Source organism: Trichoderma evansii (assembly GCF_050947405.1).
Source record: "Trichoderma evansii strain SZMC 28006 chromosome Unknown GGI43scaffold_4, whole genome shotgun sequence".
NCBI classification, from domain to species: Eukaryota; Fungi; Ascomycota; class Sordariomycetes; order Hypocreales; family Hypocreaceae; genus Trichoderma; species Trichoderma evansii.
Genome location: NW_028145202.1, coordinates 930,233 through 940,059, shown reverse-complemented (window position 1 = coordinate 940,059; position 9,827 = coordinate 930,233). Strand labels below are relative to the sequence as shown.

Genomic DNA, 9,827 nt, shown 5'->3' with positions numbered 1-9,827 from the left:
ACTGATAATTTTGCGAAGCTTAAAATCTCTGCCAAGATTTGTTGATATACGGGTGGTTCTCATATAGTCTTCTACATCTAATGCTAGAAGAATGCTAAATCGAATATAACTTGATCCTTTTTCTCATGTGGCAATGATCAATTGGTAGGCCTTTCTTAAAGTTCCCACTACTTGATTCAGGACGTTATAATGTAGTCAGCATTAAGTATAAGTCACGAAAAACGTGGACTGGATAGAAACGGAATAGCCATTCTTCACTAAAACATAATAGACAAAACACAGTCTGCTGTACATCAAAGCTGTGTTGAAGAAATCTGCTATGGTGAAGATGCAATCGTAGTGAGCGATCCTAATACACCAATGAGGGTGGCTGAGAAGTAAAGTGGTTGGTTGCCTGAGTGCGGTCCGTGCCTAGCGCAAGCTTAACAAGCGATGGCGTATCTAAATTATACATGTATATACATATATTGTCTACCAACTTCCTCATGCTAGATCTTAGCTTATTTCACTTTGTGCTCTAAAATTTGAGAAATGGGGCTGAGAATAACTAAACACAGAGATACCTGTTTCCTCAAGATATTAGTCAAATTTGGGGATCATTTAAATATACCGCTGATCCAATGAAGGCAGGAAGGGTACCAAGAACATCTCCAAGACAAAGAAGAATCATGGAAAAGCTATCGGACTAGCACTGGCAAGTGTGAGAATACTGCGTGAAGCTTTTGAGCAAAGAATCGAGGTAACAGTATATCTACTGCTGCCGTAAGAGTGAATCTAGCCTTCGGTCGACACGAGATAGGTGCACTAGCCAGATGCACTTGCTGAGATAGTCTCATTCTCGAGACCTAGAATCTATACTCAATTGTTTCATCCAGTTATGAGCTACAACTGAAGAACTTTAGCTGACCGCTTGAATATTTTAGCTTCAGAGATTCTGGACCTCGTGGTGGTTGCTTGGGCGACCGGCCGCCATCAAGACATTGAAGCGGTTGTCAAACAGCACATGAATGAGGCCAAGCAAACTGTCAACCCAAGTGGGAGGATAATCAGATAATACAAAGTTCTAAAACAATCCTTATTTCACCTGATAAGACTTTGGTTGCCGAGGGACAAATTATGACGATCGCCAAATGTAAGGGAGACATTTTCAGCATTTAGCAGAGTTAGCTCGATATGCAAAGGGGGCTAAGTAGAGAAGAAACTGGACCCCACAACTACCTATTGTAAGGACACTGTTCATTAGTATGATGAATGAGTATAAGTTCAATAGTGAGCTTAAATAAAATAAAATAAAATAAGCATATTAAATATTCTAATAAATAGTGAATTAACTTAAGACTGGTTATTTTGGCTGAGTCTGATTCCCGGCCAGTGGAAGCGAGCTCATGCAGCTTCTAGCGTAGGCTCTCAATCCCTGTCTGGGTTATAAGCGCAGTCTGCCTTACTGAGAGGGGTTGCTGCGCAATCTTGAAGCATAAATCAACTCCACAGTAATTCATCAGTAACCGGCAAGGCTAAGAAAAAAAAGTATCTCCTATATTGCCTGCTATGGAGACCGAAAACAAAGAACCTATTATAGATTACCAGTACAAAGCATTCAAAGATGGCAAATCGATCCGACTTCTGTACCTACATACATCCAGTTCGTATCACCAGCTGCCTATCGAAGTCTCACTATGCGAATTCCCTATCGATGCCTGTCCAAGCTTTGGAGCACTTTCTTATGCTTGGTCAATTGACGATGAACATGCCCCATCATTTCGAGAATTACTGTGCGACGGGGCGTCTATCAAGATAACAAAAAACTGTGAGGCCGCACTGAAGAGACTACGGCGGCCGAACCAAGATCAAATTCTATGGGTTGATGCTGTTTGTATCAACCAAGCCGATCTTGAAGAGAGGGGCCTCCAAGTTCGCCTAATGCGTCAGATCTATACTCAAGCGTCTTGGGTCGCATTGTGGGTGGGTGACGCGTCTACAACCATCGACGAGGAGTCCGGCTTACCGCTTTCGGATCTGGGGATGGATTTTATCCACGACTTTGCAGTTGAGATTGCGGAGAGGGCGAATTCAGGACAGGATCTAAACGAGGGACTTCTTTATCAGGAGTTTATAAAAGACCGGAGGGCATTTCAATATTCTGAAAGCCAAGTCTTCACGCCCAGAGTGCGTGGTGTTTGGGATGTCTTTCACCGTAATTGGTGGAAAAGGCTATGGGTTATTCAAGAAGTTGCCTTATCCAAACATCCGACGTTGTTGTGCGGCTTAAAATCAGAGAGTTTCCACAATCTCAAAATTGTTATCGAGGCACTGATCAGATCTGAGCAGCCGGTCGAAGTGATGGAGTTTAACACCCTCTTTATCGCACACACATTCCATCAATTTCATGTACGACACATGATTGAAACTGGGAAAATGGGCAAGATATCACCACCTGGGGTAAAAGCACTCGATATTCTAAACGCTACCCGCAACACGCAAGCTTCGGATCCCCGCGACAAGATATACGGTATCCTTGGCTTCTTTGGCCCTCCAGCAACAGATCCTGAGAATATTTTCCCAGAGCCAGATTATAAAAAGTCGGCTGCAGAGCTCTATGCTGAGGTCTCGCGAGCCATAATTGCCAATACAAAGAATTTGGATGTCTTGAGCTCGTGTTATGGATTTTTTAAGTCAACGGTTCCTGACCTGCCCTCGTGGGCGGCATCTTGGAACGACACTCCTATGCAGTTTTTTGATGGGAAAATTTTCAACGCAGCAGGCTCCTCCACCGCTGTTTACGAAGATGCCGACGACAAGCTGCTCATTCGACTAAAAGGCAGGCACGTTGACTCCATGAGACTCACAGGTCAGCTACCAGAGTCCATAGGATATAGCAATGAGGCATGCATCGAGTTATGGCGCTACTGGTGGAAATTCTTTTCTGTTTTAGATTCCTATCCAACTGGAGAGACTGTTACCGACGTATTTAAAGATACACTTTGCTGGGGCAGTAGCTTAGACTATAAACGACTGCAGCTTGGAGACAACAAAGAGAGCTTTGACGCTTGGCTAAATATATTGACTGGGGCAGATGATACGGGAACAGCCGCTAAGAATATTTTCAATGACGCAACGCCATTCAAGTATGCTCATAGAGCTACCTCAGTTACTTGGGGGCGTAATATGGGCATAACCGACAAAGGGTATCTGGCGATGGTACCCATAGTAACTAAAGCTGAGGATAAAATTGTGATCTTTCAGGGATCCAAGCTGCCGTTTGTTGTTCGGACTGAAGATGGCATATCCAAGCTCGGGGGGCCTTGCTACGTGCGTGGTATGATGGACGGAGAGTTTGCTATTGAGGAAGACGCACAAGGCATAGAGGAACTAGAATGGTTTATATTGAAGTAGCAAGCTATTAATCTTGCTGGATAACGCTGTAAAAGGATGGGATTCACCTCTGATACTTAGTGAGAGAATAAGGTGTATCTTGGGCGATAGTATTTTCTGCCTTTTTGTGACAACTACCATCGTTGGATCTAGAGGACATAACTTGACTCGTATACCACTAATAATGCAATGTAAACTATGTATGAGCTGATAAAGTAGAGATAAAAGCTGTGAATGCGATAACAGACTATAAAAAACGATACACGAATTTTCTTGCCATCTGCGAGCACGCAGCCCTGGTGGAACTGGACTATGGTCACACGACCAAATTTGAATCGTATTAGTACATTCCGGGGAGCCTAATTATCATTGGTTAAGCTGCGCGGTATTCTTTCAACTAGCTCTTTGACTGATGGGTGACTAAAGGAACTATTGCAGAGAGTATGCTGTATCATTTCCGATATTTCGCAATGCCGATGGATCGAGCTTGCTTCCGAGCGCATTTACGACGCATTCCGGGCTCTGCCCTGTTGATAGTGGGGCAGGATATACGCTGGCGATCGCCCGAGCATTTAATGCTACCAATCACCAGCCTTTCAACTGCGCTTACAAGGCTCAAACTATAATTGCGGAGGTATGCCCTAGAGACGCACGCTCTTTGGTGGGTTAACGCAGCAATTCGGCGCCGAGGCACCGTGGATGCAAGCTCCGCGTCGGCCAGTGACTAACTGGGCACACCGAAGATCTGCTCTTCTTCGGGTTTTACGCGGCCTTTGCTGAGAACCAGATCTATGGCGACAGTAAGCTGATGAAAGGCGATGGTCTGGCGCACCTCCGGTAGCCGGCCGATTGGCCTGTACAACTGAGTAAGAGGCATTTTGCCGTTAATTACTTGTAGATCCGATGCGCATTCACTTGTCTGTGTTTCTCTCTCATTTCTCAGCTTACCTAGGTACTTCTATTAAAGATCCGAGATATAGGTGATATTCCAACATCATTAGTGGCTGGCCCACGGCTACATGAATCTCAAGAGATCCACCACGGGCCGGAGCCTCGCGCAGATATTTCTTTGCATTCAACCTATCAATAAGTTGGTTCCTGTTTGCTATCATGGATCACCGTCAAATCAGCGGTTCCCGCTTACGCAAATCTGCTCTCTGGCTTTACCATGAGTCTGGAGTTCGATCCGTCCATCTCACCGGCCGTGATGCATGGTTCATCATCTTGGCGCGAACATGTCGCATGTTTGCCTTTGGAGGAGCTTCCCTCATCATGGCTCTCTTCTTTGCCACTCTAGGCTTTAGCGACCGTCAACTCGGACTCTTTATGACATTGACGCTAGCCGGAGAAACTGTGCTCTCCTTTGTGCTCACTTTCATAGCAGATAGCATTGGTAGACGCCGTGTCTTTATTGGCTCTGGTCTGTTAATGTCAGTCTCCGGACTGACATTTTTCTATTTCGAGAATTTTTGGATCCTGCTACTCGCAGCTGTTGTCGGAATAATATCTGCCACTGGCAGCGATTTTGGGCCATTCCGAGCCATCGAAGAGTCCGTATTATCTCATTTGACTAGCCCAGAGACACGCGCGGATGTGCTTTCATGGTATATCGTCACGTCGAATCTTGGATCCGCTGCTGGCATAGAAGTAGCCGGTCGAGTTGTTGAAGGCTTAAAAAGTCGTCATGGCTGGAGTGAGAGACGTATATATCATATGATCTTTGCGGTCTATGTCGTCATGGGAGTTGTTAACATGGGATTTGCCTTCTTCATGAGCGATAAGTGCGAAATCGCCAAGCCTGCAGAATCAATGGATGACGGAACTCAAGCTGCACAAGGACTTCTCAGCGAATCTGATGAAGAAACAGAGGGCGAGATGGCGCCAGCCAGCACCGAGCCTCCAGTGCCACAGAAGAAAGGCCTATTTTCGGGGATATCGTCGGCAACGCGGTCTGTCATGTATAAGCTATGGTTCCTTCTTACCGTCGATTCTTTGGCAGATGGTATGGTTTCATATACGCTTACCAACTACTATATCGACCGCAAGTTTCATTTGCCCAAGTCACAACTTGGCGACTACATGTCCGCAAATTACATTCTTGGCGGCATATCTAGCGTCTTTGCTGGCCCCTTGGCACGACACTTGGGACTTGTCAACACAATGGTCTTCACTCACTTGCCATCTTCAGTGGCCGTGCTACTATTTCCAGCACCTCAAGGGATTGTCCTCACAGTGATACTGCTGCTCATCCGGGGTGGCTTGAATAACATGGATCAAGCTCCGCGAGCAGCCCTCATCGCTGCAGTCGTGAAGCCCGTTGAACGGACGGCGGTTATGGGAATTACAAACGCATTCCGGACACTGGCTTCGACTATTGGGCCGAGTATTACAGGAGCTCTTGCAGATACAGACAGATTCTGGATAGCGTATGTAGCCGCTGGTGCGCTCCGCGTGGCTTATGATCTAGGGCTGTGGCTCATGTTTGTGAATATGAAGCTGCACACACATGAAGAAGGCGGCCAAGATTCGGGCAGGTCAAGGAGAGTAGATGATGAAGAAGAGTCGATAGAGATGGATGATGAAGAAGAGTCGGTAGAGATGAATCCATTCAAAAGACAAGAAGAGGAACACGCCAGTTGATCTGCGCGAATGCCCATGCTATCTTGGCTATAGAAGATGTAGACTTGTATCTTAATCGCAACATGTATGTAATTCTCCCGTTTTGTTATTCCGCGGTTGAAAGGAAGAAAAGTCAAATATATAAAGATTTTGGGAACATCCGATCTTGTCAATTTCTTGCCATATACAATGCTGCTGAGTGGTGCTGGGTTGAACTTTCGATGAGGCTGCAGGCAACAACGAAACGAGCAAACCAGACCCAGAAAAGGACAATTGCAGCCTCTCTTGATGCCTTGGCTAAAACGAGCGAAGCGCAGCTGCCTGGCCCAATTTTTACATAGCCTTCTGCTGAATCAATCGGGGCCACACAATTCGCGCCTCATCTTCAAAGTACTCTACTAGATTATAGGTTCGAAAAATGGTCTTAAATGTCATTGTGTGTTTGATACAGTTGAATTTTGGCGTCAAGGACATGCATTTTTTGCACTTAGACACACTGAGAGGCAGCTTTATTATCTTCAGCTAAGCCTTACATAACGCCCTGTGCCGCGCCACAATACAGGACCTGAAACTTACCAATGGGAGCTGCATCTGCTAATCTGAGATGCATTGTCGGCAATGGCTGTGCCCAAAATTGAAATGCGATTGGTGCTACTCTTTTGTATAAGCGGGAGGATCAGCAAGGGCACCGTTTATCGCCCAGCGTGGGTGATGCCTAAAGCACTGATGTATTATTGGAGTCCTCCGCCTCGGGCAGAATACCACTCCAATAACGAACAGAGTGTTTTATTGTTCAGCCTCAAGGGTCCATCATGGAAACCTTTCCCCCGTTACAAAACTCACACTTTCTTCCTTTTCTTGTTCTTTTTTTTTTTTTTTTTTTTTTTTTTTTGTCTAAAGGACCAAGTCGGATGCCAGAAAATTTCCAGTGATGAAAGCACCCATCAGCTCAATGGAATCCACAAAATCACAGAACCGGGAGCGGTACCCCGATGAGCATAATTTGGCTGGAAATTCTGAAGCATTTCGCTTAATAAAACTGTTCCGAGGTCGATGGAATGATGAAATCCGCTGCAAGCTTAATGTTTATTCTCGAGATGGAGCATTTTACCCTTCATACAAGGCCCTATCTTACGTCTGGGGACGTTGGAGACGCGACCCCCCAAAGATCCTGGTTAATGACCATGCAGTTAAAGTGACGAATAATCTTGAGATGGCTTTGAGACATTTAAGAGAAGAAGATGATGACATTATTCTCTGGATTGATGCATTGGTGATTGCTTGCCAACTTTTCGATACGAAACGAGTACAATTTACGAGTACTAATTGGCGCTTAGTGTATTAACCAAAACAACACTGCAGAGAGATCATCCCAGGTTTCTCAGATGCGCAGCATCTATAGCACGGCGAGCGAAGTCATTATATTTCTCGGCGATGGATTAGATTACAGCGCCGCCCATCTACGCTCTAAGCATTCTCCACGCCATTGTAGGAAGTTTGGAATCGACGATACGAACATTTCGCTTGCACACCAAACACTTGACGCTTGGAAGGCATCAGCTTTAAAAGGCCCCGTTCAGGCTCTGGAATTGTTCTCTTTTTTGGCTGTGATAACTCAGTTTCCAGATTCTTCAAGCCTCCTCAAATTCTTCGAAGATTTCCCAGAGGCACATGTGACTGCACTTTTTGAGACGTTGAGGCGTTCACTGCTTGTTCCCTGGTGGGATCGAATATGGGTGGTTCAAGAGGCCGTAGTCGCCCAAAACATAACTGTCAGATACGGCGAAGTTGCAGCATCTTGGGACCTTTTAGTTGAAGTTACAAAAGCTCTTTCGCGTTGGGATTTCGCAGCCATGAGATATCCTAGCTCCATCTCGGCCGATTGCTTGAAAGTTTTCCATCTTTTATCACGAATCTCGGATCTGGATCGTTTTCGCAGAGACTGGAGATTTGTACAAAGCACAGATCTCTTATCGCTTCTTCGGCATTTTGGCCACCGAAAAGCTTCTGATAATCGGGATAGAGTCTATGCACTCCTGGGATTGTGCAACGAAAGTGTGGCCTTACGACCCAACTACCAATTAGATCAAACACAGGTATACACTGCGTCAGTTCTCGCGATTATAAAAAATACTAGATCCCTTGCTGTTATGTATGGAGATCATAGTCGTAAAACAAGCCAAGGTTTGCCGTCCTGGGTTCCAGATTGGGGCACAATACTGGATGAAAGCGACCGCCAACGAGCCAATATTTGGAATCTTTATAATGCCTGCGGAAGCGTCACACCAATAATGGATAGTCCCAAATTTAGCAAATTTTTACGGTATTTCAAGGATACAAATAATCCAAAACGTTACCTACGCAAAGAGGCTGCTTTGAAATTGCAAAAGGCATTTAGAATGTCATTTGAGGAGCCAGAGATCCAGGGCATCTGTGAATCTCTGGTGGAATACTGCAATGAACAGAACGGGGAACATTTACGAAAATACAGCTTGATCCAAAACGATGGCCGTTGCCTGGTGGCTAAATGTTTAAAGATTGGAACGGTAACCGGTATCACGGAGCCATTATACACGTGTTCCGATATGAATACAGCTGCGAAGGTGATTAGTGGATGGGCAGAAAAGGCGAAGGCGACGTCCACCGATTATGTACATGGAGAATTTCTGAGTACCATCATGTCCGGTTTAAAGAAAACTACAGATGGGTCTTTAGAACGACTTTTGGCCAGCGACACGCCAGTCTTGGAAGCCTGGTACCACGAAAATATACAAAAAAGAGCACTGGGTAAAGATCAACAACTGTTAACCGAGTCTCCTGACATTAAATTTGACACAATCACCGAAGCCTTGCGACTATCAGCGACCAAAAGAACTCTATTTTTCATCAATCAAGTCGATAATTCCCATATAATGGCTGAGTTATTCATCGCAGGTTGTCTTAGATTATTTCAAGGACAATATGAAGCACTCCTCGAAGGTGCCCGTACTCTGAAAGAGGATTTGTTCTATAAGGGTTTAACGCTACTTAAAAATGACAAACTCTTCAAGTTTATCGAATCTATCATACAGATACGATCCAGCACATCAAATCGAACGTATGACGGATTTCTCAGTAAATGCGAAAATCTTATCAACAAACGCAAGGCACTGTTTCAACAAGTTCAACAGCTCGATTTCAGCCTAAACGAGAGTCTAACGCCATGTAGGGAGTATGTGAATGCATATGAGGAACTCCTCCGTAGTCAGAAGGCCGATTCGACATTCGCCGAGGCGCACAGGAAGCTCTTATCCAAGTATGGATATCTGGGCTTGGGCCCCATGTTGATAAAGGAGGGCGATGAGATATATATTTTACCAGGTAGCAATTCCCCACTTGTTTTACGACCTCTCAACACAGGAGCATATCGACTAGTAGGCGATTGTTTTATTAATGGCGCAATGGATGGAGATTCTGGCGCCGTGGGCAGCAATATTATCGATTATATTGATTCTTTGGATCCCAAATCCGAAACGCAATGCCAATACTTTGAAGAAAGCCCAAGTGAATCATTCTGGGGCGCTCACATTGGCGAAATTACTACTCTAGAAATAGTATAAATAGGATTGTATATGATTTAATGAAAGAATTGAAAACGAATGGAAATGTACCCAGTTGTGGACGAATCCAGTTGTAGACGGCTATAGAGAGTGGAAGATTTGTGACCTCAGCCCCTCTCTTCGATCAAACTAATAAGAGACTGGTTACATCGCTCTACTGAAGATTTATCCTGATATTTCCATAAAATCATTAAATATATATCAATCGCTACCAAAGTCTACATTCTTCATTACATG

General features: G+C 44.8%; 3 protein-coding genes across 3 annotated transcripts; all 3 read left to right on the top strand.

Annotated features, from left to right (window-relative positions):
- The first annotated feature begins 1,478 nt into the window (after nucleotides 1-1,478).
- Nucleotides 1,479-3,604, top strand: GGI43DRAFT_289150 (HET domain-containing protein). Its single transcript, XM_083201346.1, has one exon. It carries the CDS (start codon nucleotides 1,549-1,551, stop codon nucleotides 3,391-3,393), a length of 1,845 nt encoding a protein of 614 aa, XP_083063287.1. The 5' UTR covers nucleotides 1,479-1,548; the 3' UTR covers nucleotides 3,394-3,604.
- A 605-nt stretch (nucleotides 3,605-4,209) lies between these two features.
- GGI43DRAFT_289219 (major facilitator superfamily domain-containing protein) lies at nucleotides 4,210-6,467 on the top strand. The gene is made up of 2 exons (XM_083201350.1): nucleotides 4,210-4,289; nucleotides 4,353-6,467. Exon 2 carries the CDS (start codon nucleotides 4,483-4,485, stop codon nucleotides 6,010-6,012), a length of 1,530 nt encoding a protein of 509 aa, XP_083063286.1. The 5' UTR covers nucleotides 4,210-4,289; nucleotides 4,353-4,482; the 3' UTR covers nucleotides 6,013-6,467.
- Nucleotides 6,468-9,813, top strand: GGI43DRAFT_289176 (HET domain-containing protein). Its single transcript, XM_083201349.1, has 2 exons — nucleotides 6,468-7,264; nucleotides 7,329-9,813. The coding sequence occupies exons 1-2, from the start codon at nucleotides 6,923-6,925 to the stop codon at nucleotides 9,588-9,590; spliced, it is 2,604 nt and encodes an 867-aa protein (XP_083063285.1). The 5' UTR covers nucleotides 6,468-6,922; the 3' UTR covers nucleotides 9,591-9,813.
- Nucleotides 9,814-9,827: the final 14 nt, after the last annotated feature.

Excerpts from the sequence above, each read along its gene's own strand:
- GGI43DRAFT_289176 (XM_083201349.1), top strand. The coding sequence starts at position 6,923 with ATGAAAGCACCCATCAGCTCAATGGAATCCACAAAATCACAGAACCGG. Across the intron at positions 7,265-7,328 it reads TTCTCTGGATTGATGCATTG|TGTATTAACCAAAACAACAC; the intron begins GTGATTGCTTGC and ends ATTGGCGCTTAG.
- GGI43DRAFT_289150 (XM_083201346.1), top strand. The coding sequence starts at position 1,549 with ATGGAGACCGAAAACAAAGAACCTATTATAGATTACCAGTACAAAGCA.
- GGI43DRAFT_289219 (XM_083201350.1), top strand. The coding sequence starts at position 4,483 with ATGGATCACCGTCAAATCAGCGGTTCCCGCTTACGCAAATCTGCTCTC.